Source organism: Lepus europaeus, chromosome 7 (genome assembly GCF_033115175.1).
Source record: "Lepus europaeus isolate LE1 chromosome 7, mLepTim1.pri, whole genome shotgun sequence".
Lineage (NCBI taxonomy): Eukaryota > Metazoa > Chordata > Mammalia > Lagomorpha > Leporidae > Lepus > Lepus europaeus.
In genome coordinates, this window is record NC_084833.1 from 59,429,025 (window position 1) to 59,456,916 (window position 27,892).

Here is a 27,892-nt window from a genome sequence, read left to right on the forward strand (position 1 = left end):
GCACTGTACTTCATAAAAATTTACACGTATTGTGTGTTAATCAAAAATATTAGGAAGAAAGAAAGAAAGAAAAAAGAAAGGAGCAAACATCTGCAATTTGAATTAAAAAAATTCTCAGAACATGGAGGTGAGAATAGAAAAATTTCCTGGACTGCAAATCTCAAGAAAGCTGCATTAGAAGGGGAAGAGAACCAGTTTCTCTTTGGCCACTTCACCCCTTACCCAGAAGGCAGTGTGTGTGAGGGATCCCCTGGGCCTACAGCTTCTCCAGTGGGCACAAAGAGCCTAACGGTAGATTCAGTTTCCTTGGTATTCTAGGGCACATCTCAGGAATCTCACTTCTGTCTCAGCTCCTGAGGGACCCTGGGGAATCCATAGGGCCAGACCACCTGAGGTTAGCTGGCAACAAAGAAGGGAGTGGAGCTCACAGCAACCAGTGTGCAGATCTTGGCAGTAGCCCAGATTTCCTAAAGGAAATCAGCGCCTGACCAGAGAGACCACATTCTTAGAGAATAAAACAAACTATAGAGCTCCAGAATGTAAATTAGGTGGGCCTAGTGTAAAGGTGTGCAATGTATTAGTTTATTACAGCAAGTGAAGTTGGTGCAAGATTATATCATTTGCATAAACTTTTTTTTTATCAACCTAGCTGTATACACATACATTTTCTGTGTACATTAAAAAGCGTAGATGAAAATACTCAACACACTGTTTAGACTAGCAATTCCTGATGGGTGGGATTTAAATAGATTTTTTTTTTTTTGACAGGCAGAGTGGACAGTGAGAGAGAGACAGAGAGAAAGGTCTTCCTTTTACCGTTGGTTCATCCTCCAATGGCTGCTGGGGCTGGAGAGCTGCGGCTGGCGCACCGCGCTGATCCAAAGCCAGGAGCCAGGTGCTTCTCCTGGTCTCTCATGCTCCTGAAGGGTCCAAGGACTTGGGCCATCCTCCATTGCACGCCTGGGCCACAGCAAAGAGCTGGCCTGGAAGAGGGGCAACCGGGACAGAATCCGGCGCCCTGACTGGGACTAGAACTGGGTATGCCGGCGCCACAGGCAGAGGATTAGCCTATTGAGCCGCGGCGCTGGCCTAGATTTTAAATAATATACATTACATAATTTGAAATTTAGAGTGTAGATATATTATTTTATAATCAGAGGAAGCAATTTAAAACTTCCCTCGACTGTGCTGTTTTTTTTTTTTTTTTTTTTGACAGGCAGAGTGGACAGTGAGAGAGAGAAAGGTCTTCCTTTGCCGTTGGTTCACCCTCCAATGGCCACCGGGGCAACTGGGACAGAATCCAGCACCCCGACTGGGGCTAGAACCCGGTGTGCTGGCGCTGGAGGCGGAGGATTAGCCTATTGAGCCGTGGCGCCGGCCAACTGTGCTGTTTTACAGTAAAAAATCGAAGGATGAGCATTGAATTGATGACAGAAATGCATCATTATTTATAAGGATACAAGTATAAGAAGTTAGTGAATTCCTGGACACTTGTAAAGGTCACCAATTAGGAACTCATGGAGAAACAGAAAAAGTAAGGATGAGAAGACTGGGCGCCACAAAGCAGCCTTTCAGTTTCTGTTGGCTCGATGGTAGCATCCCTTTTGAAATCTCAGTTTTGGCTACCAATCAGTTCTAGTGCTATCTTTGCAGGTCCATTGTGTCCCCAGTGCATACTTCCCAGCAAAAGTGAACAGGGCTGTGTTGCTAAGTTTTCAGCAGACACAGGTCATGCCCTGCTTGTCCACTCAGTTGCTTTCTCTTTGTTCTCGTCACTGTATCTATTACGGATGGGTCCAGTCCTCCGGCACAGTAGAAAGGGACAGGGAGTCCCATCTAAACAGCAGGCTACGAGAATCACACCAACCCCACACACATTTACAAATGGGCACCAAGAGAATACATGTATGCCTATTTTCTACTTCAAGCGCCTTCTAAACAGTGATGTCTACTAGAGAGAAGACAACAAAGAAATGAAATATATTATTTATTACCTAAGTTATTTGTCTAAGATCAGTAGGGGAATACTAAATGTTAAAAATGAAAACTTAGGTCAAATTCTTTCTCTCTTGGACACATTCTTTGTGAAACTTCTCTCAGATTTGCCCTAAGTTAAGAGTTTATAATTATACTTTATACAGCTCCTTCCATAATTGAATACTTCACTTATATGTATTTATTTTTCATCAGAGTATCATTTGATGAAATAATGCAGTGGGAGTCCCATTGCTGGAAAAACTGGGTATGATTGTCGATTTAGTTCAGCCTGTGCCCCAAATCCACTCCAAAATCTTAGATTTGATATATTCTAATCTCTATTGCCTTCTAATCTCAGGTTCATATTTCAGATATCCTTTTTGGATATCAAGACCAGCAAGACAGAATCCCTGTCATCCTATTATTCATCATTTTCTTGGCTTTATTCTTTGGCCAGCTTAGATCCTATGGCCCAGAATTACTGACTCTGATGGTAATAGCCCAGACTTTCTATTTTCCCTTCATTGTAGTTCCTTCAAAAAACCAAACTCAATTTATATACAAATGCACATCTCTTCTGCAAGCTTGAAACTTGCAAGGAAAAAAATCTGAATAATAAAGATTGATTTCACATTAAATTTATCATCACAAATTTGAGATGTCTAAATGATGAATATGTTAATTATCCTGATTTGATCATCTTGTAATGTATACATGAATCAAAACATCACAGTGTATCCCATAAATATGTACAATTACTATATGTCAGTCAGAAGAATAAAAATAATTTTAAAAAGACTCTCCCCAAAATAGTGATGTGTGTGAGAAAGAGGAAGTGGGCATTGCTTTACGCTGTTGTGACACTCTGCATGCTATCCTGCAGGAACTGTCAGGAAGGACTCGTCTCAATCTCTCAGAACCCCGTGGCCCTCAAATAAGTAATTCTAGGCGGGAAATACCTGTAAGCAGCTGGAAAGAAAAAAAACAAAAAACAAAAAACAAAAAAACAGACCAGAGGAGAGTGTCAAGAAGCAGGATCTCCACCTTCAGTTGAAGTTGAAGGGGCGTTTCTGAAGAATCTGGGTTCCCAAGCCTGGATTTTAATCCCTACTCTGCTACTTCCTACATGTATGATAGTTGGCATTTTCCCTTTGTATCTCATTTTCTACTATGTAAAGGGAAGTAATAATACACATGGAACATCTTGAAGATTAAACTATTTAGATGTAATTATAAAATACCTAGGTTTGAAGCAGTTCCTCAAGAAATAGTTGTTTCTTCTTCTTGCCTATCTCTACTTGAACCATGTAAGGAGAGGCAAGGAACCCTCATTTATTATCTCCCTGTCTGCCCTCTCCCTCCACCAACCCCAGGCCCAGCCCAAGCCCCAGGCATCCACTTTCTATTCTATATATTTTCCTGTTTTGGACATTTCAAAAAATATTTAACCTATTTACCCATAATTATATATTCTTTGATCAACAAATTCCAACTTCATCCTTTTCAGTAGACACCCATGCCTCTGGTAAACACCAATCTACTCTCTGCTTTTGTAAGATCAACCTTTTCAGTTTTCACATATATGTGAGATTATGTAGTATTTGTCTTTCTATGGTTGGCTTATTTTACTTAATATTATTGTCCCAGATTCCATCTATGTTGTTGCTAATGACATGATCTACTTTTTCATTATTAATATTCCACTTTAAATTCATCTTGAATATATGCAGCTTCAATTTCTACATTTGAGAGAAAACAGGTGTTATTTTTCTTTCTGTGTATGGCTTATTGCCCTTAACATAATGACCTCCATTTCCAGCCATCTTTTTGCAAGTATTGGGATTTTATTTTATATTTTTATAGCTGAGTAATATTACATTGACTATATGTAACACATTTTCTGTATTCATTTACCTGTTGATAGGCATTTAGATTGATTTCATATCATAGCTATTGTGAATAATATTATAATAAACATGAGTGCAGATTTCTCTTCAACTTACTGATTGCATTTCCTTCAGATATGTACCCAGTAGTGGGACTGCTTGATCATACGATAGTTCTATTTTTCATTTTTGAGGAACCTCCATTCTGTTCTCCATAACACTTGTACTAATTAATACTCCCATCAAGAGTGTATAAGTGTCCCCCTTCCTCCCCATCCTAATCAGAATTTGTTGTTTTGTGTCTTTTTGATAATAACCATTCTAATTGGGTGAGGTGGTACCTCGTTGTGCTTTTTATTTGCATTTCCCTGATGGGGAGAGTCTTGAAAATGAGAACATGTGGAGAGAGGGATGGGAGAGGTGACATGAATGGGTAAACTGACTAGAACAATGGTTTTACCACTTCCACTATATGTTGAAGCTACTCTTACAGTGAACAGAAAACAAGTCTGATTTGCTCTGTTGCCAGCCAAAGTGCTCTATTAAAAGTGGAATGCCTGAGCATAGTGTTAGGTTTATGGATGAAAGAGGGCCCAATCAGGAGAAAAGAAACTCTATTGATTATGTATGGAGGATTTATGTAAGCAGTTGGTTCAGTGGGTATTGAAGACATGGAAACCAAAATAGATTTTGCAGCCTCCAGAAAGAGATTCTGAAACAGCGCAGAGATGGTACTTAAAGGAAGAGCCGTTACTTGGAAAGAGCTTGTGTCATTAGGGTCTTAAGGGTTGTCAGGGGGAACCCTTGAGCCATAGGACTGCGGCTTTGACTGCTGGGGACTGATACTGCCCCAGCTAATAGTAGTGGCACAGAAGCTTGGAGGAGGTGCCCCTTAGAACTGGGACTGAAACCTCTAAAGGTGAGACTCTGCCCTGCTGGTAATAATACTTTTGAGAGAGTTTGGTGAGGCTAATTCTGAGAGTTAAACCAAAACCCATCAACCAACAAATAAACAAACACATGTAGAGACTAGAATTACCTGCATTGACAAATGAAGAGTCATTGATGAGGGATGTTGACATAGCAGGAACAGGGAGGATGGAACAGGGAGGAAAAAGCAGGGATTCTCTACTCTGACTTCCACCTTCCAGTTTTTCTGTGACTTTCTGTAGGTGGAGACTAAGAAGAGACCTCTAACAAAGAAGAGTCTCAGTCCCAGAGTCACAAAACACTGCATGGATAGAAGGTTTGGGACTAAGAGACATGTTAACAACTGACACAATTCCAACGGGTTCTGAGTCAAAGCTTATGATTACTGAGGGGCAGTTTGTAACATCATCCTGCAGTGCATGGTTGCTCCCAGGACACTAGAGATAGCATCAAGTCTCCCAGAGGGGGTGGCTGAAGAGACAAGATATCATGTTATAGGAACAGTACTCATAGTTATGAAGGAATTTGACATTAATCTGGCAGCAGGAGTAGAGATCAACTACCTCATGATGTAGGAAATAGAGTAACTGCAATCCAGTGCTGATGTGGACTCTAGGAACAGAGTTTCTTCCTGTTGATACAGCAGAAAAGAAAACATGACATCTATTGGCATACAAAAAGGGGCTCGTGTACCCTTTGGTAACTGATGTAACAGAATATTTATCATTTTATAGAGGGAATTCTCTAATAGGGCTTCTCTCCATCTCACAGTTGCTAGAATCGTTTTTTTTTTTTCCCTTTTTTATTTTCCCCAAGAAACCTTTTATTTAAGGAATACAAATTTCATAAGTACAACTTTAGGAATACAGTGATTCTTCCCACCATACCTGCCTTCTCACCCACACTCCCACCCCTTCACCTCCCCCCCTTCCATTCCCAGTCCCATTCTCCATTAAGATTCATTTTTAATTAACTTTATACACATAACACCAACTCTAAACTAAGTAAAGATTTCAATAGTTTGGACACACACACAGCTGTTTGAGAAAAAATTTTACAGATAACTCTCATAATACAATTCATTGAGGACAGAGGTCCTGCATGGGAAGTTATTGCACAATACTCCTGTTGTTAATTTTAACAATTACCATTCTTATGTGTGATGTCAGTGACCATCCAAGGCTCTTGACATGAGCTGCCAAGGCTATGGAAGCCTTTTGAATCCACATACTCTTGTCAGTATTTAGACAAGGCCATAAGTAAAGTGGAAATTCTCTCTTCCCTTCAGAGAAAAGTACCTCCTTCTTTGATGGCCACTGCTAGAATAGCTTTTATCTACCACTATCTTCCTAACTGAAACTGAGAGGCCACAAAGGCCAATTACAACACTGATTTCCTAAATGAGACTAATAATTTCTAATATCCTAATATACTAACAAAAATGATAGCAGTAATATTGAAAATCAAAGCTCATGTATTTTGAGCACTTGCAGTGAACCAGTATCTGTGTATGATAAGTCTTCTGAAGATAATTATAAATATAATATTAAAAAAGATAATTATAAATTAGTTTAAAAAAATCCTAACAGGGTTACATCCCATAAAAATATGATAATTTGTAATTAGGTGATCTTTTCAAATCTTTTGTCCACTCTGTTGGCCTCCCCAGGAGTACTTTCTCTACCTCTGTCACACTTTAACCAAGGTACAAAACCAGAATGAAGTGAAAGAAGAGTTGCTATTGGTTAGTGAAAATTCAGATCTTCATTCCTGGATCAGTCTTCCTTAGTTCGAAGCAAATGGCCAAAATAATGAAGAGCAGCTCGACTCAAACTAGTTGGACTCAGGGACAGAAACTATCAACTTGTACAGATTTGTAAAGAATATAATGTTCAACAGACCCTTGTTCAACCCTCACAAAACCAACACAAATATTGCACATCAGCACACATTCTCTTATGACATTGAAGTGCTAAAGTGAAGAGTTAACAATTATGTCTACATTAAATTTCTGGTTCCATGTCATTAGAGCTGTGAATATAAGACATGGGTAAACTGCACGTATAGGGTTGGCTCTACGTTCTGGGTTGAAGGAGAGAGATTAAGAGGATCACAGAGGGGCCAGTGCTGTGGTGCAGCAGGTAAAGCCGCTGCCTATGGTGCCGGCATCCCATATAGGCTTAGGTTTGGGTCCTGGCTGCCCCACTTCTGATCCAGCTCTCTGCTGTGTCCTGGGAAAGCAGAAGAAGATGGCTCAAGTCCTTGGGGCACTGCACCCACGTGAGAGACCCGGAAGATTCTCCTGGCTCCTGGCTTGGAATCAGCACAACTCCGGCCGTTGTGGCCAACTGGGGAGTGAGCCAGCAGATGGAAGACCTCTTTCTCTCTCTGCCTCTCCTTCTCTCTCTGTGTAATTCTGACTTTCAAGTAAATAAATAAATCTTTTATTTTTTAAAATAAAGAGGACCACAGATTTCTCACAGAATTGTCAAGTCCAGTGCATCTGATTGAAGAAATGGTCACAGTGGTCTTAGAAAGGCTTTGGGGTGAATCCACAGAGAGGTAAAGAAGATGGAGAGGGAAGGATAATTCAAAGATCTCTATCTTGAAGGGCAGATACACTTCTGCCATAAGTTCCCATAGCATAGGAAATTTTCTTTCAGTAAAAGTCTATGAACATCGTCATGGATAGATAGAATGAAGTAGCATAAATTAAATTCATTTTAGGTTGGTAGGGCACAAATTTTTTGTTTGTTTTAATTGAGAAAATCGATGAAGAGTCTCTTTGCTATTATAGACTGACTATGTTCCAGTTGTATTAGAAGAATGTGTATTTAGAACATGAGAAGGGGGAGGGGATTGGCTCTATAAAAGCCTCTCATCTCACTCAGTGGCTTGCACATTAGTAATATTTGCATGAGAAATTTATGATAAGATATAGTCTTTTGGGAAGGAAGATCTGATACCACTGAACACTGCTATTTAGTACCGGAACAGATTTAAATCAAGACCCAGTAGCAATACAGAGTAACAAGTACTCTGGAGTTAAATTTTCTGGAGTTACAAATACTTGGGTCCCTGCCACATACATGGGAGACTTGGATTAAGTTCTGGGATCCTGGCTTTGCCCAGTCCTAGCTGTTGTGGGCATTTGGGGAGTGAACCTGCGGATGAAAGATCACTCTCTGTGTATATCTCTATCTTTGCATTTCAAATAAAATGAAAGTAAATAAATAAAAATTTAAGATTAAATTGTCTAGAGGAAAAGGGCAGTCTTTTTTGGGTGCCACTGCTCATAAGAAAGACCCAAGTGTTGTTGAGAGAGCAAGATTATATTTTCCATGTACCATAGAAAGTTTCTCTCTACACAGCCATCTGGATGGGTATTATATTGTGCTTTGGAGTATATTTTAAAAATATTAGTGGGGCAATGAGTTCTGCCCTCAGAGACTGAGTTTGGAACATCGTGGTTGTATAGCTCTAGAGCAGGAACAGGAACAGCATTATTGCCAACAGTAAGGGAACTCTGCTTTGTTGGCAAGGCAGCAGTGTCCCCTTGTGGTTATTTGCTGGAATAGCAGTACTGGAGTGAAATCAGACTGCAACTCTATATATTCAGAAAACTCATGGAGTTCTCTGGTATTTAGAGGATGGGGCAGTAGGTGACTTCCAGAACATAATATATTTCCTACTGGCAGGGTACATGGGAATTTGAGTGACTAATTTAAAAAATGAAGCACACATAATAATTTATGTTCTAATTTTCTTGTCCTTTTTTTCTTTAAGTATTTATTTTATTTATTTGAAAGGCAGAGTTAGAGAGAAAGAGAGAGAGAGAGAGAGAGAGAGAGAGAGAGAGAGAGAGAGAGAGAGGCTTCCATCTGCTGGTTCACTCCCCAAATGGATGCAATGGCCAGAACTGGGACAATCCGAAGCCAGGAGCCAGGAGCTTTATCTGGGTCTCCCACATGGGTGCAGGGGCCCAGACACTTGGGATATTTTCCACTACATTTCCCAGGTGCATTAGCAGGGAGCCGGATTGGAGGTAGAGTAGCCGGAACTTGAACCGGCAACTTGAACTGGCACCATATAGGATACTGGCATCACAGGCAGTAGCTGCCACAACACCAGCCCTCAAATGTACAGGATCTTGTGGCAAGTCTCAGAGGCCCTAAATGGGAGAAATATACAGAATTTTCTCTGATATTCCATTGCCCAGACTCCTCATATATAAAATACACTGCTTGACTCTTTGAAAGTTTATTTATTTGAAAGGCAGAGCAAGAATGAGAGTGAGAGATATTAAACTCTCATCTGGTCACTGTGTTCATCACAAAGTCAGAATTTCAGCTATGTGTTTCCCTCTCCAGCAGGCCATGTATGATTCCTCTTGGATCAATGATGTTTCCCTTCCCTCCATATGTTTAGTAATAAGTATTCCCAACTGGAGTGAAAGACAGAATTCAGTTAAGCAGTAACTCACCAGCAGTAAACCTGCAATACACTGGGAGCAGGTTTGCAATGCTTTTATATCCTGTCATGGGATTAGATACTGGTTATGTTCACTGGGAGGATTTCTCTTGACCATTGTTTTTATGTCCTAATCATTTTTTAAAATGAGTTTTGCCTTTGGTAGTGGTGGTGGGGGAAGTTGTACCTTTTTTTTTTTTTTTTTTTTTTTGACAGAGTTAGATAGAGAGAAAGGTCTTCCTTCCGTTGGTTCACCCCCCAAATGGCCACTATGGCTGGCACGCTGCACTGATCCGAAGCCAGGAGCCAGGTGCTTCCTCCTGGTCTCCCATGGGGGTGCAGGGCCCAAGCACTTGGGCCATCCTCCACTGCCTTCCTGGGCCACAGCAGAGAACTGGACTGGAAGAAGAGCAACTGGGACAGAATCCAGCACCCCAACTGGGACTAGAACCCAGAGTACCGGTGCCGCAGGCGGAGGATTAGCCAAGTGAGCTGCGGCACCGGTCAAGTTGTGCCTTTTTCAATCAATGTTCCCCACAACTATTTATGAAATGGGTATCTGAGAGTGACTTCTTTAGTAGTGACACTGAATTTGAACTTCTCATCTGTAAAATATTAGAGATTTGCTAATTTTTTATGTTCTAAGTCAAAAAATTCCTTTAAAATTCAAGTTCATGTTTCCTTGGCAATGTACCTCCTCAAAAAACCTAATAGGTTTCTGCTTTATTTGTTACACAGCAGTTCTATGTGCTAGTAGTCACACAGGATTTTCTTTAGGCATTATCTCAATTTTTCTTTATTGTTTTTTCCTTTAACTCATGCTCCCTTTTTCTATTTAATGATGTTTCTTAAGATTCTGAGACTTGAGTAGGATAACCAACTATATACATAATCTAATCTCAGAAAGTTTGACCTACAACAGTAGTAGGATTCTTCACAACTCCATTTTAGGTACCTTCTCTATTATGATTAATTTCTGGTTGAAAATTAGTCATTTTTATTATAAAGCAATATCTTTTTCATAATAGCATATCAAATGGAATTGACAATGGCAAATATACACTATTATTTTGAAATGTTCCAACCATCTTCCATAGAGTTACCATTTAGTAAGCATGCTATCTTTCCTTATTGTGTAATCTTTGCAATATTGTATGTCAGTTTTCTCACTGTCTACAGGTTTAGTCAGGATTACTTGTCAGTTGGTGAAGAAAGCAATTCTAATTTGTCAATGGCTTAACATAACACAATTTCAATGCAGGTATTGGAGGAAGCTCTATTCCATGCAGTAATTCAGGGACCTAATAGCCTTCTATTGTGTGGCTGTACCATTTTCTAGAGCTTCTTTCAATAGAGTATCTGCATCTGGTAGAGGAATAGACAGAGAGTAGGACCATGCTGAGAAGAGGTGCCTGACATTTCATTGGCAGGCTCAGTCTTAAAGGCCATCTAACTATAAGGTAAGCCAAGAAAATGTAATTTATTTGTGTGTCTAGGAGGAAAACACGTGCTTTTTGGTAAACTTAAGTTTGTGTCTGTCATTTATATACATTGGTTGCTCAGCTCTGAATTGTGGAGGAAGGGAGTGCTAGTTGAACACCTGGTGATTTTTCTTGCTCTCCTGATCTCTCTGAGACAATGTTAATCTTAAAGCCTGGTTGTCTTCTTGTTTATCTCCTCCAGATGCCCTTTTAAGTACAACTTTACGTTGTATTTTGAACTTATAAGAAAGAGAGGCAAAAAAGATCTTTTACCTCCCTCCACTTTTTCCCATGATAAGAATAAGGAAAGGGCTAGTTTTAAAGCTGCATCCCAAGAACAGAAGTTCAATATATGTTGTGCAGGGTTTTGAACCCCTCCTCAAACTCAATCCCTAGCCTAGGTCTGTCCAAACGTATTCCTGAAATTTGTCTTGACAATATGCAATGATGATGTCAGGAACCTGGCATTTGATTCAAACAAACAATGCTTATTCTGCTTAGTCTTTGAGTTTATGCAGAGTTCTTGTGGTCTGTCAAGAGACACAATTGTCAGGGCATGGTAAGGGAAGGAAACTAGATGAGTCACTACTGTAAGAAAGAATAGGCCTTGGCAGATTTCCTCAACCAAGTCACTTGGTTAATTGCATTTGCAGTGGCCCTCCATATCCACAGGTTACTCATTTGCAGATTCATATTGCACCTGGAAGGTAGTATGGCCTGTGATGGTTGTAAGAGTATGGAGTATGTGAAGAAATTCTTCTTGTCATATTTCTCGAAACAATACAGTATAACTTCTATTTACATAGAATTTACATTGTATTAGTTGTTATAAGTGATCTATAAATGATTTGAAAAACATATTTTATGTAAATACTATGCTTTTTTAAATAAAGGACTTGATAAGCCACAGATTTGGTTATCTATGGGATCCTGGACTCAGTTTTGTGTGGGTACCAGGGGACAGCTGTTCTTGGAAGCCTGTAATAGAATTAAGAACTATGTTCCGTTTGGAAAAGAGGCCAAGAATTTCCTACACTTATTCCTGTAAAATAATGCTCATTTGCCTAGAGACTGAGTCAGGAGAGGCACATTTATGTGGTCTGATGTCCACTTTTGAAATAATGAGACTTGGATTTTAAGTTTGAAAGTAAGATTTGGTGTCCTGATATGCTGTTGCCAATTATATGATCTGAGGACAAAATTTAAGTCCTATGCATGGTGAACTGAATGGTATAGTAAAGATAATTAACATATACCTCTCTTCACATAGTTATCATTTTATTTTTATAGTGAGAACACTTAAGATTTTCTGTCTTAGCAAATTTCATGGATATAATTCATCATTATTAACCATATTCCCTGTGGTGCATTTATTCATCCTTTTTATCTAAAACTTTGTACCCTTTGAGCAACATCTCCTCATTTCCCCCATTCCTCACTCCTTGGTGATCACCATTCTACTTTCTGTTTCTGTGAATGTGAGTTTTTAAGGATCCCACACACCAATTGTGATGGTACAACTTTTTTCTTATTGTGTCTGGCTTAGCATAAAGTCTTTATTTATATGGACTCCCCAGGTGCCTTTGATCTCTCCTTCTCACTATACTCCCAGTGCTGAATGATGCTGTTTATAATGTATTCTCCTGGGAAAGGGGCCATAGCCCCAGGCTCTTGCTGCTTAACAGCATCACTAACTCCTGTGAGCAGTGGGTTGGTAAAGGACATAATGTAGCTGGTAAAAATAAAATCAGCCCCTGACCCCTACAAGAGTCAGTTTAGATGCTGCATCTAGCATCCAGAATCAGCATCTGCACTGTCTCCTGAAGCTGGTGTGTCTCAAGTGGGGCCAGGAAATTTCTGAAGAAGAGGATACTGGATGGTAGAGAGAGTCCAGGAGTCTGTGATGGAAAGGAGATGGAAAGTTTTCAGTGGAGATAGAATAGATGCCAACCCTGCCAAGGTACTTATGTCCTGGTACAAGGTGACTGGCTCAGCCTGTCATTTCCTTCAGAGATGAGCCTGAGTCTTCCTATGGTTTGTAGACCAAGCTTTCTGTAGGCTCAAAGACCCCTCTATGTATCATGGCTAGAAGGCCAAGGTGTTATTATTGACTGAGTCAGAATCTTTTTTTTTTTTTTTTTTTTGATAGTCAGAGTGGACAGTAAGAGAGAGAGAGACAGAGAGAAAGGTCTTCCTTTGCCGTTGGTTCACCCTCCAATGGCCAATGCGGCTGGCGCGCTGCAGCCGGTGCACCGCGCTGATCTGATGGCAGGAGCCAGGAGCTTCTCCAGGTCTCCCATGCGGGTGCAGGGCCCAAGGACTTGGGCCATCCTCCCTGCACTCCCTGGCCACAGCAGAGAGTTGGCCTGGAAGAGGGGCAACTGGGACAGAATCTGGCACCCCAACCGGGACTAGAACCCGGTGTGCTGGCGCCACAAGGCAGAGGATTAGCCTATTGAGCCGTGGCGCCGGCCTGAGTCAGAATCTTCCTATCTGACCCAGTACAATTTCATCTATGAGCCCAAGTGTCTGCTCCTTTTTCCAGGCTATCATAGCTGGGCTTGTATCATCAATTGTCATTTTGGTTAGTTTGGGATCTGTATCATCTTTCCAGACTTTGGTAAGTCATGGTCAGAGACTTATATTTTGTTCATTGGTGACTAGAACAAGGAACCACTATGACTGTTTCTTTGTGAATAAGTCTGAGTATGAACTGATGGAACTGGAGGATCAAATATCAAAGCAATACCCTACATGATCAACAACTTCTCACTTTTTTTTTTTTTTTTTTTAGTTAGGAGGTCTTATAATGGTTAAGGAATTTAAAAGTGACTTTAAAAAAAAAACTTTTATTGCATTCTATTGGCCAGAATTTTATTGAGTATTTTTGCATCTATGTTCATCAGGGATATTGGTCTGTAATTCTCTTTCAATGTTGCATCTTTTTCTGGCTTAGGAATTAAGGTGATGGTGGCTTCATAGAAAGAATTTGGGAGGATTCCCTCTTTTTCGATTGTTTTGAATAGTTTGAGAAGAATTGGAGTTAGTTCTTCTCTAAATGTCTGATAGAACTCAGCAGTGAATCCATCTGGCCCTGTGCTTTTCTTTGTTGGGAGGGCCTTTATTACTGTTTCAATTTCTGTGTCAGTTATTGGTCTGTTTAGGTTTTCTATGTCTTCCTGGCTCAATTTAGGTACTCTAAAGGCTTCCATAGCCCTGGCAACTCATGACTAGAGCCTAGGGAGATTACTGACGCCATGAACAGGAGTGTCAAATTGTTAAGTCAGCAACAGGAGTCACTGTGTACTTACACCCCATGTGGGATCTGCCCTTAATGTGTTGTCTAATGTGCAGTGATGCTATAACTAGTACTGAAACAGTATTTTTACACTTTGTGTTTCTGCGTGGGTACAAATTGATGAGATCTTTACTAATTATATACAGAATCGATCTTCTGTATATAAAGATAATTGGAAATGGAAAAACAAAACCTGGTGTTAAATTGGAAATGGCATAGAAAATTAATTAATTAAAAAATATTATGTAGGATCTCTGTCTTTAATGTGCTGTACACTGTTATTTAGTGCTATAACTAGTACTCCAACAGTATTTTTTTTTCACTTTGTGTTGCTCTATGGGGGCAAACTGTTGAAATCTTTACCTAATATATACTAAACTGATCTTCTGTATATAAAGAGAATTGAAAATGAATCTTGATGTGAATGGAAGGGGAGAGGGAGCGGGGAAGGGGAGGGTTGCGGGTGGGAGGGAAGTCATGGGAGGGGGGAAGCCATTGTAACCCATAAGCTGTACTTTGGAAATTTATATTCATTAAATAAAAGTTTAATAAAATGACTGATTGCATTTATAAGCCAGCAAGACTTTAAGGATATGAATCGGACCCTTGGAAGTAACATTACTATAAAAATGTATTCTCCTGCCTGGCCTAACTTTGACTATACTATGGTGGTGATTTTTGTAATTGCTGTGTTCACTGTGGCATTAGGAGGGCACTGGAGTGGACTAATTGAATTGGAAAACTTGAAGGCATTGACAAACATTGAAGATAGAGAAATGAAGAAAAAGAAGGAAGAGTATTTAACTTTTACTCCTCTTACAGTTGTAATATTTGTGGTTGTCTGCTGTATTATGATGGTCTTACTTTATTTCTTCTACAAATGGTTGGTTTATGTTATGATAGCAATTTTCTGCATAGCATCAGCAATGAGTCTGTACAACTGTCTTGCTGCACTAATTCGTAAGATCCCATATGGACAGTGCAGGACTGTCTGTCGTGGCAAAAGCACTGAAGTGAGACTTATTTTCCTTTCTGCACTGTGCGTAGCAGTAGTTGTGGTTTGGGCTGTGTTTCGAAATGAAGATAGGTGGGCTTGGATTTTGCAAGATATCTTAGGGATTGCTTTCTGTCTGAATTTAATTAAAACACTGAAGTTACCCAACTTTAAGTCATGTGTGATACTTCTAGGCCTTCTCCTCCTCTATGATGTATTTTTTGTTTTTATAACACCATTCATCACAAAGAATGGTGAGAGTATCATGGTTGAAGTTGCAGCTGGACCTTTTGGAAATAATGAAAAGTTACCAGTAGTCATCAGGGTACCAAAGCTAATCTATTTCTCAGTAATGAGTGTGTGCCTCATGCCTGTATCAATACTGGGCTTTGGAGACATTATTGTACCAGGCCTGTTGATTGCATACTGTAGAAGATTTGATGTTCAGATGGGTTCTTCTTCTATATACTATATTTCTTCCACAATTGCCTATGCTGTTGGCATGATACTTACATTTGTTGTTCTGGTGCTGATGAAGAAGGGACAACCTGCCCTCCTCTATTTAGTACCTTGCACACTTATTACTGCCTCCATCGTTGCTTGGAGACGTAAGGAAACGAAAAATTCTGGAAAGGTAGCAACTATCAGATGATGAACCAACTGGACTATTCAACAAATGAAGAAAATCCTGTGATTACTGGTGAACAGATTGTCCCTCAATAATATTATGTGGACCTGCAATAATAATGTGTCACTGATTTTCTACAAATAGAGTTTGACTTTTTAGATTGACTTTTGAATTAACATTCTGAAAGAATCTTCAGTAATATGCTTGCAAATATATATATTTTTATGAGCTGGTACTGACAATTATAAATAGTTAAAATGCATTACTTTGGTTATGTTAAAGTTGTGCCTTCACACTAAATAAAAACATATGGCCTGTGTCATTTCCAAAAAAAAAAGTTTAATAAAATAACTTTTATTTAATGAATATAAATTTCCAAAGTACAGCTTATGGATTACAATGGCTTCCCCCCCATAACTTCCCTCCCACCCGCAACCCTCCCCTTCCCCGCTCCCTCTCCCCTTCCATTCACATCAAGATTCATTTTCAATTCTCTTTATATACAGAAGATCAGTTTAGTATATATTAGGTAAAGATTTCAACAGTTTGCCCTCACATAGCAACACCAAGTGAAAAATACTATTGGAGTACTAGTTATAGCATTAAATCACAGTGTACAGCACATTAAGGACAGAGATCCTACATGAATTTTTTAAAAAAAATTATTAATTTTCTATGCAATTTCCAATTTAACACCAAGTTTTTTTTTCATTTCCAATTATCTTTATATACAGAAGATCGATTCAGTATATACTAAGTAAAGATTTCATCAGTTTGCACCGACACAGAAATACAAGGTGTAAAAATACTGTTTCAGTACTAGTTATAGCATTACTTCACATTGGACAACCCATTAAGGACAGATCCCACATGAGACGAAAGTACACAGTGACACCTGTTGTTGATTTAACAATTTGACACTCTTGTTTTTAAAAGTGACTATTAAAAACAAATGTAAAGTACATTATTGCCTGGAAGAATCTATCACCACAGGAGGTTTGAAAAGGATGTATTTCTCCAATACATTGTTCTCCGTTTTATTTGAAAGGCAGAGACGGAAAGAGAGAGAAAAGGAGGGAGATAAGGAAGAAGAGAGAGCGACAGAAAGAGAGACATAGAATCTTTCATCTGCTCATTCACTCCCCAAATGTGTACAACAGCTAGGGCTGGGACAGGCTGAAGTCAAGATTCTGGAATTCCATCCAGATCTCCCATGTGAGTAGCAGTTACTCAAGTACCTGAGTCATCACCTCATTCTTCCTAGGATGCATATTAGCAGAAAGTTGGATCAGAAGAGAAGTAGCTGAGACTTGAAGAGAGCATTGTGGTATAGAATGTGGGCATCCCAAGTGGTGACTTTAGCTGATGAACCAAATGCTCACCCCTGACAGTCTTACCTTCGGTCTTCCTCTGCATTCTCAGACTTTTTTTTACACTAAATTTCCTTATAGTCCTCCCTACTCTTCAGATGTATGTCTTTTTTATTTTCATAAATACTACCTCTGTTCAGACCTCAATAATTCTTCATTTGGACTATTCAGGACTTTTTGGTCTCCCGTCTCCTGTGATTCCTCTTTGACCTCTCTATTGTGGTCCAAAAATTTGTGGCCTCACAAAATTTGTATGTTGAAATTCTAACACCTTCAGTGATTATATTAGGAAGTGGAGCCTTTGGTAGGTAATTAGGTCATGAGGGCTCATTATTGGGATTAATGGCTTTGTAAAAGAGACTGCAGAAAGAGTGAGTCCCTTCTACCATGGAGAAGACACAATGAGAAGCCACTATCAATGAAACAGGAGTTGGGCCCTTGATGGACTTGAAATTTGCAAGTGCCTTGATTTTGCACTTTCCACCCTCTAGAACTATGAGGAAAAATGTCTAGTGTTTATAAGTCACCCAGTTTATGGTATTTTATTATAGCAGTCCAAATGGACTAAGATGCCCTCTATAGCATATCACTTCTTTTCAAATATTCTGTGATTTGGCTCCCTACAGTTTGCAAGACTATACGTACTTTCAGAGGGACCTCTATAGATCCTCTCAAGGCTGCCACTGCTGACTTTCAAATATTATTTCCTGGTGCTCTACCCTCCTTCCTTCTTTCATCAAAGAACTTAAGATATATTAACCCCTTACAACAAATCATTAAAACACCCACTTAGGGAAGTCTTTCTGTTCTTACCATTGTCAGAAGGATTCCTCTCATTCTCCTCCAAGGATGTTACCACTTTCCTGTAGCCTTCTCTGATACTCTTGTCATTCCCAGTCTCTGGACTTATCAGGACATCAGGAATGATAGCCCTCTTTCATTCTCAGAATAACACCTAGGTTTCATAAGTGAGAAAACTAGGCACCATAAATTTCAATAGCTTTCATGCTTACATAATGAATACAAGATCTATATTTGGAATTCATTTTTGCCTGAGGTCAACTTTTAAATCATATTTTTAATTATTTATATTTATATGCTTTATATTTAAATTATATCACAGTTTCATTCATCTATATTTTTCTCTCTCATGGTTCCATGTTTGCCAATATTAGAGTCACAACTGTATTATTAATGTTTGCAAGTTATTTTTTATCTATTAATTAAGCTTTCAGAAGGTAGTGGTTTTGCTTAATTCATGCTGTGCCCTAGTATGCTTAACATGAAGACCAGATACTAAGAACACATTGACTCTTTTCTAATTTGTTCAAATAGGTCAAGTTACTCTGAGGAGGCATACTTGAAAGTATTGGAAAGGAGAAGAATCCTTCTCAGAAAAGGTGAGTATGTCTTCTGTACTTCTTATTTCTCAGGTACACATTGAGTGCCATTTTCCTGATCATATATTTAAGTATAGAGAAGAAGTAATACATAACTGTCCTTACTCCTGTTTTAACCCTGGAATCCCTGGTTTTCTTTAAAATCCTATAATGAATGGAGAATTTTTCTTTACTGTATATATGTCTGGATTGAATAAATACCTTCATTATCTTCCCTGACAGGTAGAGTCTGATGCATTCTTACACACAAATCAAGCCTCCTAAAGGAGAATTGTCAAAGGGTACAAGGGCAGGATCAATTCCACCTATATTAATGTATGCCTCCTGCACTACTTCTTATTTTGACATGACTTTTTGAATCTTTCCTGTTTTTTGGCTATTACAGCCATTACTATTACCAGTATTAGAAGTTGGCCATTTGCACTTCATTTAGAAGTTAGGGGAAAATATAGTAACCTACAAAAGAAGCAGCAGGAATGAAATCAGGTAAGTTTACAAAGAATAGACTTAATGTGCAAGGGCAATTAGATCCTTGCCACAAGGAAGCGTAGACAACTTACTTATCAGGTAAAATGGGTGCCTATATAAGGTTATGTTACTAAAACTCATTCACAGACTAGCTTCTATATTATTTTGGTGAATCTCAAATATCTTGTTTACTGTTCGTATATGTACCTAGTTCTTAATCCTCAAAGACATGTCTTGTGGGAGTTATGGTCTTTTTAGAATTCTTGAGATGCTCTATTTCTTAGGAATCATTTACTAAGCAGTAAAATTAATACTAAAAAAATTAGTTAAGTACAAAGGAAGAAAGAAAAGGTTTTGCCTGGACAAGGGGATGGCCTGGTAGTTATCTGGGTATGTAGCAGTATTCTTTTTGGATAACTGACCTGGGAGCTCTAGGTGTGTCAAATACATTTGCATTTCAAATATATATTCCTAACCCAAGTATGAAAAACTAAATCCTTGGAAGATTTCTATGATAGAACTTGCTTGGAGGATAGCAAGAATTGGAAAATTATAGTTTTTGGCTATTCCTAAAAGGGAAGAGAAATAATTTATTTGCTACTCAAGAACATCAGTTACCATTTTACTAATAGACTGGTTTCTTATAAGAGTTAATACAAAAGGAAAAAAATATTTTGGTTTCTGAATAGGGTTTCAGAATGAGCTGTGTGGAAAGTAACTATTTTTGTAGAAAAACAGAATGGGAAGAACTTGCCTTTCACACCCAAATGGGTCCATGAGTATGGGTTATTTCTTCCTATTCTAGAGGAAAATATTTCTACTCTAGGCAAGGATACTTGCTGTCATCCTACAACTTGAAAATGATTCTGGAGATTTAACATGGTTATTTACTTTCCTGTAAAGATCCAACTTGATAATTCTTATTCTGTTTGCTGTCCATGATTAAAGTAACTAACACAAGACCACAGTTTTTAACATGTGGAGAGTACTCCTGGTTCTCAGTATAAAAATTTTATTTTGTGAAAAGGGGAGTAGAGAAAAACTAGAGACCTTACTTATGTCATAGTTTTATCCAAAATCTTAATTGATGGTATTAACTTAATCCACTTCCAATCTATCTCTATGGAACTTTATTTAATCAAATATTTTCTTTTCCTTCAAATTCAGCAACTACCAACACCACTTGAAAATTCTTAGTCTAAATTTTAGAGTTTAAAACAGATATAGGCTTTCCCCAATTACTTTACTTTTTTATACTTGTTTATTTCTCTCATAATAACAAAAACACATACAATTATAGACTTAATTTTTTCTTGATTTCTATACATGTGATATTTTGAATGATTGTTAGAAAACTCTACTTGGATATTTTGCAAGCATCTTGGGTATATAATTTTAAGTACAAATTCATTTCCTGTTCTTAAATTCCTCTTTTTCTCCTTATTCCCCTTCCAATTTTCTCACTGAAGGTTTCATTGCTTCTGTTACATAAGATCCAAAATAGAAAATCATCTGTAATGCTGTGACTTGAGATTCAAGACCCTGTTTTACTCTTTTTTTCTTCAGTTTGTTCCACATAAGCTTGCCCAAGGACAAGTACTAAGTACACGCTTGTGCAATACTTAATAGTGAATCTGCACATGCCTTTCTTTACTCATCCAGGTTCCATAACTATTTCTGATTTCAATTCTGAAATGCCTCTTCAATCAATTTCTTCATGTCCATCCTGAAATTAAGAAGTGGCTCTTACTACAAAGAAGGGGATCATTATCTTAAAAGCAGGCAGGGACTTGGTGGAGTGTCAGAGACACAGGACAATTTAGAGGTCTCTATGGAGGATTCACCCAGAGAACAGAGGAGGAATTAGCCTTTAGAAAGTACCAGGAACATTCCTAACCCACTGTGTTTTTCATAATATACTGGCTAAGTCTGGGCTTCCTCAGAGCAGGAGAAGAAAGGACTAGCATGCATCACTGAAGGCCCTCATGATGAGAGGCTCAGCTTTGGATAGTATTCCTTGCAGATTAGCTTGTAGGGTGACCACAGCAAGGTATCTCAATGCCCTTATGGAGCGGAACATGTCAGATACTCACATGGTTGAGCCGCATTAGCCTCCATGCTATCTTCAGATAGCCCAACCTTTGAAATTCCTGAAGCTTTCAGGCCTTTCTTAACTTTCTGCTTGAGTTAACATATTTCTCCTACCTTTTATGCTTCAAAATGTTTTCCTCTTTTGGATGTCTCCTTGAAGATCCTGCTTTGTATTGAAAGAAGAGCCATGTCACTCAAACAGAATTTTTTGTATTCCTCTGGGTATGCTCCTTAGTCCTGACTGTCTCAGTCACCAGAACAGGACATTCACTCACAATCCCCTCTAAAGGAATCAAACCAAAGAAAAACACTTCTGAACACTTGCAAAGAGGAAAACAACAGCAAATAATTCTCTAAGAGAATGATGAACACAACGTATTTACAAAATTTTCCTTAGGGAAAGAAGAAATTATTGCTCTTGGATGGAGTCAAACAACAATGAAAAAATTTATTTGTAAATCTTTGTTTGCTGTTGCTTCAAAGGATATCTGCCTTTCCTGCATTCTGTGGTTATCTGGGGATTTTCCCTATCTGTTCCATAACTATGAGTTGGCAAGACTTACCAAAGAGAACTGGATTATTGCGGGGGTATTTGACCTTGGAGGGAATAGAATTTATGTGATGCCCTTAAAGTTCATTTCCTATCTCTGATTCAACCTGGCAGAGTTGTTCCTGATTTCTGTGCCATAAGCATTGCTTGAGGGGCCAGTGCTGTCCTGCAGTGTGTTAAAGCCCCAGCCTGCAGTGCTGGCAACCCATATCAGCACCAGTTTGAGTCTCAGCTGCTCTACTTCTGATCCAGCTCTGTGCTATGGCTTGGGAAAGCAGCAGAAGATGGCCCAAGTCCTTGGGTCACTGCATCCACGTGGGAGACCCAGAAGAAGCTCCTGGCTCCTGGCTTCATATCAGCTCAGCTCTGGCCATTATGGCCATTTGAGGAATGGACCTGGAACGGAAGGAAGCCTTTTCTCTCTCTCTCTCTGGCTCTACCTCTCTCTGTAACTCTGTTTTTCAAATAAGTAAAATAAATAAAAAAGATTGCTTGGGCTGATGTACAGCTATTGTCCCCAGAACTTTGACTCAGGGCTGAATGCTTTGCCCTGAATTGACACAACTCTCCTCTTTGGCACCTGAGGTAGATTTTCCATCCACTGGTGCCTAGACCTGGTTAGGATTTTTGAGTCTTCATCTCTCTGGGTGAAACATTTCCTATTTTCTCTTTCTTCTTAGAATTTCTTTCTTTGTTTTTTGGTTTGTAAAGAAGGTTGGCAAGTTTTTAGTTTTTGGGAGGTTGGGGAAGAATTGCATTTGGCACTTGTTAATATGTTCTTTTCTTCTTTATCTTTGTCTTCTTGTCTTTATAATCTTCACTTTGTCCCATCTTATCTGTAATCGGGAACTTAGAACTTCTAATCAAGTTTCAGGCAGGGTCCCTGTCTTACCCTGCCCCTGCTATCCTCTGCATAAATGAGCTATTGTTTTCATCCCCTGTGTTTCCCTGTTAGCCTCAGGTTGTTTTCCAAGCTGTGGCTGGTAAAGCTGCGCACAGTTTTACAGGTAGGGATGCTTTAGGTATTTTTTTTTTTGGCAGAAAACTGCATTTTTTCTTTTTTCTAGCTCCTTAATGATGCCTTGCAGTGGTCCAGTATTGCAAAGGAACGTTGTGCAGCAATAATCTATCTCTTCTGGAGATAGAAATTAAGATTTCTAGTCCATCATTTCTTGCATTATCATTTGACAACTTTCCTAATTGAACAATTCTACTTTGTTTTGTCTGATGCTTATCTTTGCCAAATGGTGAGTATTAAATTTTAATTTTCAACAGTATTTTAACAAATTTTATATGCTACAGCATTTTCTGTTACAGGACTTCCATGTTCTGGCCTTAACATTTTTTAGATTCATCTTAGACTTTCTTTGTTTCGTCTTCAGCTGTAGTCAAAATGAATTGATTAATATTTCTAGAATGTTCTCTAAAATGTATTTTCTTCCTCTTGTTAACCATTTGACACTATTCACAATGGTCTTCTTTGGTGAACGTCATCATTTACTGTTATGCCCAGTTCAGTTGTCCCCAGAGACCACCAAGGAGCCAATACCGCTGTAAAGCACACGAGAGTATTATTGCAGGTCTGGGCCTAGACCCTCAATCAACACCGACACAGCGGGTCTGAGTTGGGAGCCCCGACCCTTCAGTTAACAGGATTTTTATAGGGTTTTCAGAGACATTCTATACATCATGGTACCATTTAGCAAATCATCTCATCCCGTGAGAAATTCAAAGGACATCTCTTAGAACTGATTAGTGCATCCAGTGGTGGGAACGGACCTACTAAAGGTGGTTGGATGGCTTTGGGGTTGATGCCTTTTGAATTGATTGGCCGAAGCATAGGGTCCAAGCTGCTGGGGTGTACGTGCTGAACTGCAGGGTCTCCGGTAGCTATCAATCACCTTATCTGCCCTGAGAAGACACCAGGAACTCTAGGTATTTCTCTGTTATCTGCTAATTGGCTGTTGCTAGGAGAATTTATCACAAGGGGAGTTCATTTATTTACTTTTAGGAGCTTCTGGCTTAGGGTTCAGGGCCTGGTCAGGCCCAAGTTACAAGATGGAGGCCTAATTTAAAATAGTTACACCTTGATCCAGGCTCAGGTCTCACATTACCAAATCCCATCTTTCTTGTTAAGGGTAATTTGACTTCCACCTTTCATGAGATGTCCTCCTTTCAAGATCCTTTCAACAGGAATTATTATTCTTACATAGTTGTATATACAACTTACATATATCTTACTTAGTTGTATGTCTTTCTCTGATACTGCCACAGCTTCTTTTAGGCTGAGACAGCATTTTATTCAACTTTTAAATTTTTCATTTACTTTTACTTTTTCTTATAAGGAGAAATTAAAAATAAAAATATATTAAACAAGATAGAACATTTTATATGTAAATCTCTTCTCTTTTTTCCTTTGAAAACTTATAAAATGAAGGCCACTAGGCTTAGCATAGTCTGGATGATTTGTTTGATTCTAAGATAAACCCATTTGGCTAAATTTGTCTACTCAGATTTTGTTAAGATTGGTTAAACTCACAGAGCCTTGGTTTACTATCTTGAATATGGTAACAATGATCTTATCTCTTATTATTGTTTTGCAAAATGGATAAATAAGTCACGTAAATATTGTATAGTACTTTAAATTCATAATTCATACACATTAAATTATATACACATGAAATAATATATCATTATTATTTCCCTAAGCGCATTCCTTCCATGATGTCCTTTGAATATAACAGAGATCATTATCTTATACCACATTTAACTCATGTCCCTGTCATTTGAGTTATCATTCATTTTTACAGTCTTTTTTTTTTTTTTTAGGTCTTTACTTGAAAAAAATCTTATTTATTGTCAGGGAATATGGAAATGATTTAACATAGCAATAAATTTTTTTAACTATAGAAATATTATTTTCACTTTAATCTCTCATGCATTTTATAAGTACAATTTTAGGAATACAGTGATTCTTCTCTCTGTGCTCACCCTCCTGCCCACACTCGCACCCACACTCCTACTCCTCTTCTACCTTCTTCTCCTAGTCGCAGTCTTATTTTATACTAAGATCTATTTTCAATTAACTTTATGCAAAAAGGTTAAGTAAATAGTAAAGAGTTCATGAGGTCGGCACCGTGGCTCAATTGGCTAATCCTCCGCCTGCAGCTCTGGCACCCTGGGTTCTAGTCCTGGTACCTGGGTTCTAGTCCCTGTTGGGGTGCCAGTTCTGTCCCAGTCCAGCTCTCTGCTGTGGCCCAGGAGTGCAGCAGAGGATTGCCCAAGTGCTTTGGCCCTTCACCTGCATGGGAGACCAGGAGGAGGCACTTGGCTCCTGGCTTTGGATCAGCGCAGCATGCCGGCCATAGCGGCCATTTGGGGGGTGAACCAACAGAAGGAAGACCTTTCTCTCTGACTCTCTCGCTCTCTCTCTCTCTCACTGTCTAACTCTGCCTGTCAAAAAAAAAAAAGAGAGAGAGAGAGAGAGGTCATGAATTTGTATGAAAAAAGAAGTAAAAAATAAAAGAAAAAGAAAAAAAATGTTTTCTCAGCAGTTGAGACAAGGGTTGGTCAAAGTCATTGCATCTTGAAGTTAATTTTATTTCTCTTTTTTGTTTGTTTTTGAGAAACTTATTTACCTTTAAAGAAACACCCAAGGATGATACATCTTTTGCGAGCACATAGACATAACTGTAGCTTATGAGACATAAGAATATCTTCCACTTAATACATTAAAAGAAAGTAAGTCTTTAGGAACAAATTTTGTCATTAATTAAAGAAGCACCTAATAAAACAAGTAATGGAGTTGGACATTTTGGTCTAACTAAAACTTATGAGCCATAAGTATGTCCTCCACTTAATACACTGAAATGGATAAATCTTTGAAAACAAGTTTTATTGCTAACTCTCCTAAAACAACTCTTTGAGGGAAGAGGTCTTGCATGGGAGGTTAGTGCACAGTGACTTTTGTTGTTAATTTAACAATTTACACTCTCATGTATGATGTCAGTGATCACCTGAGGCTCTTGACATGGGCTACCTTGGCTATGGAAGCCTTTTGAATCTACAAACTCCATCAGTATTTAGACAAGGCCATAAGCAAAGTGGAAGTTCTCTCCTCCCTTCAGAGGAAAGTACTTCCTTCTTTGATGACCATTTTTTTTCCACTGAGTCTCTCCCACCGAGGTCCTTCATGTAGGACACGTTTTGCCACAGTGTCTTGGCTTTCCATGACTGAAATGCTCTCGTGGGATTTTCAGCCAAACCAGAGTGACTTAAGGGCTGATTCTGAGGTCAGAGTGCTACTTAAAGTGATTGTCACTCTATGAGTCTGCTGTATAGACTGCTTCCCATGTTGGAGAACTTCTAGTCTTCAAATATATCTTATGTAAGGGAGTGCTGTTTTTATTATCACATTTGTAGATATCTGGAAATATTGGAATTTTTAACTGAATAGTGACATTGATTGTAACAGAGACATAACTTCATTGGTTCAAGGTAACAGTGGGAGTAGAAGGATATCTAGTCTGGGTCAAGGAGGTCAGGGTTTTATTTGCTGGCAAGGCCCCCATGGTAACTTGTTTAGTCTGGCTTTGTGACTGAAGGAGAATTCACATGCAGTAGTTGATGACAGCAGTTGCTGTTATCCCTCACTCTTGGAATAGTTCTATTGGACCAAAATTGATTGATCCTGTTCTCATCTCTACTGCTACAGTAAGGCATAAGGACATATTTTTCATATCTTTCTCTCAGTTTATTCTTTAGACATCTTTAAGGTCCTATATTCTACACAAATAACAATTGCTCTAATGAAGTCTTCATATAGTCTCTGGTGAAGCACTAAGGTCAGATTTCTCCTTTGCCTATAATAGCCTCTTTTGGAGGAAGGCCAGGAGCACACCTTTGTGTGAGGACTGCCACTGGTCTACTTTAGTAGCAGGGCCTGAATAAGCATTTGTTCATAGAGGCAGAGAACTTCACATTAGTTTCAGACTTCATGGCTTCAAGTCTTGATTTCATCACTGTGATTTTAATAAAATGACTTTACATGCCATTTTCTTTATTTGTAACCAGAATAATAATGGTGTTCTTTTATATGGGACTCTATCACATAATTTATCAACCAAGTTGGGCAAAAACAAGTTCAAATGGTTTAAGTGGGAATTTTCCTAGGCAAATCAGCAAAGAAATTATCTTTTTGTCATTTCACTTACAGGCCTTTTTAACAGAATGGATGGTTTTATAACTATAAAACACTTTGAACAATGCCAGGCAAATAACAATTATTCTTCTTCAATGGTTCTTTGGAAAATGAGTTAATTCCCCATGTGTATTCATATTCTCATTTTGGATTTGTTCCTATTCTACCCGCCAAGATTTCTGAAGTGTCTGTTCTGATCAGGATACAGCTCATGGGATCACTAAACCACAGTTCCTCTATTCCAGTCTCTGAATGCCTCCTCATCTGCTTGCTTAACCATTAGAGCTAGCAGCACTGGTTCTCCTCGCGCCTCAGCCTCTACTTCCTCTTGGACAGGGGAGCCAACACCACCCTCCTGATCACCATGTGGCTAGAGGCCTCTCTGCTGAACCTCTCTGCTGAACCTGCTGGACACTGTGTTCTGCCTCATTGTCATTCTCAAGGCCTTACACATCCTCTGGATTGACAACAAAACCACCCATTTTTCCTCCTGCTTCCCTGAGTTGTTCATCATGAACAGTTTCCTGACAGTGGAGTCCTCAGATCTGTAATCATGGATTATGACTGCCATATAATCATCTGTCACCTACTATGCTCCCTATTCAATGTCACTGACCAATTTATGCCTGAGGCTGCCATCTTTGTTGCCAGCTAGAATACCTTTCTTACCATGCCTATTCCCATATTTTCTCCTAGGTTTAGAGACTATATAAGAAACAGGGTCAAGAAATGCATCTACATTAACATGTCTATATACAAACTCTCTTGCATGATATTACCTTCAATCAACTGTACCAGTTATAGGTCGGATGCCACTGGGTTCTTACCAGAGAGAGAGAGAGAGAGATCTTCCATCTACTGGTTCACTTCCCCAAATGGCTGCAATGGGTGGGGCTGGGCCAAGCTGAAGTCAGTAGCCAAGAGCTTCTTCCAGGTCTCCCACATGCATGCACTTGGGCCATCTTCTGCTGCATTCCTATCTCACCTAGAATACCTTTCTTACCATGCCTATTGCCATATTTTCTCCTAGTCTTAGAGACTATATAAGAAACAGTCCAGCTCTCATTTAGTAGGGAGCTGGACTGGAAGTGGAACAACTGGGACCTGAACCAACACTCCAATATCGCAAGAAGTGGAATAATCCACCAC

At 39.0% G+C, this 27,892-nt stretch overlaps 2 protein-coding genes across 2 annotated transcripts in view; both read left to right on the top strand.

Annotated features, from left to right (window-relative positions):
* Positions 1-18,413, top strand: part of FHIP1B (FHF complex subunit HOOK interacting protein 1B) — a 157,089-nt gene extending 138,676 nt beyond the window's left edge. The window contains exon 13 of the mRNA XM_062196597.1: positions 18,370-18,413. Within this exon, the coding sequence (XP_062052581.1) occupies positions 18,370-18,398 (29 nt within the window). The 3' untranslated portion in view covers positions 18,399-18,413. The remainder of the gene's footprint in view (positions 1-18,369) is intronic.
* Positions 14,605-15,985, top strand: LOC133764481 (signal peptide peptidase-like 2A). Its single transcript, XM_062198158.1, has one exon. The coding sequence runs from the start codon at positions 14,636-14,638 to the stop codon at positions 15,686-15,688; it is 1,053 nt and encodes a 350-aa protein (XP_062054142.1). The 5' UTR covers positions 14,605-14,635; the 3' UTR covers positions 15,689-15,985.
* Positions 18,414-27,892: the final 9,479 nt, after the last annotated feature.

Coding starts and splice junctions, on each gene's coding strand:
- LOC133764481 (XM_062198158.1), top strand. CDS start 14,636: ATGAATCGGACCCTTGGAAGTAACATTACTATAAAAATGTATTCTCCT.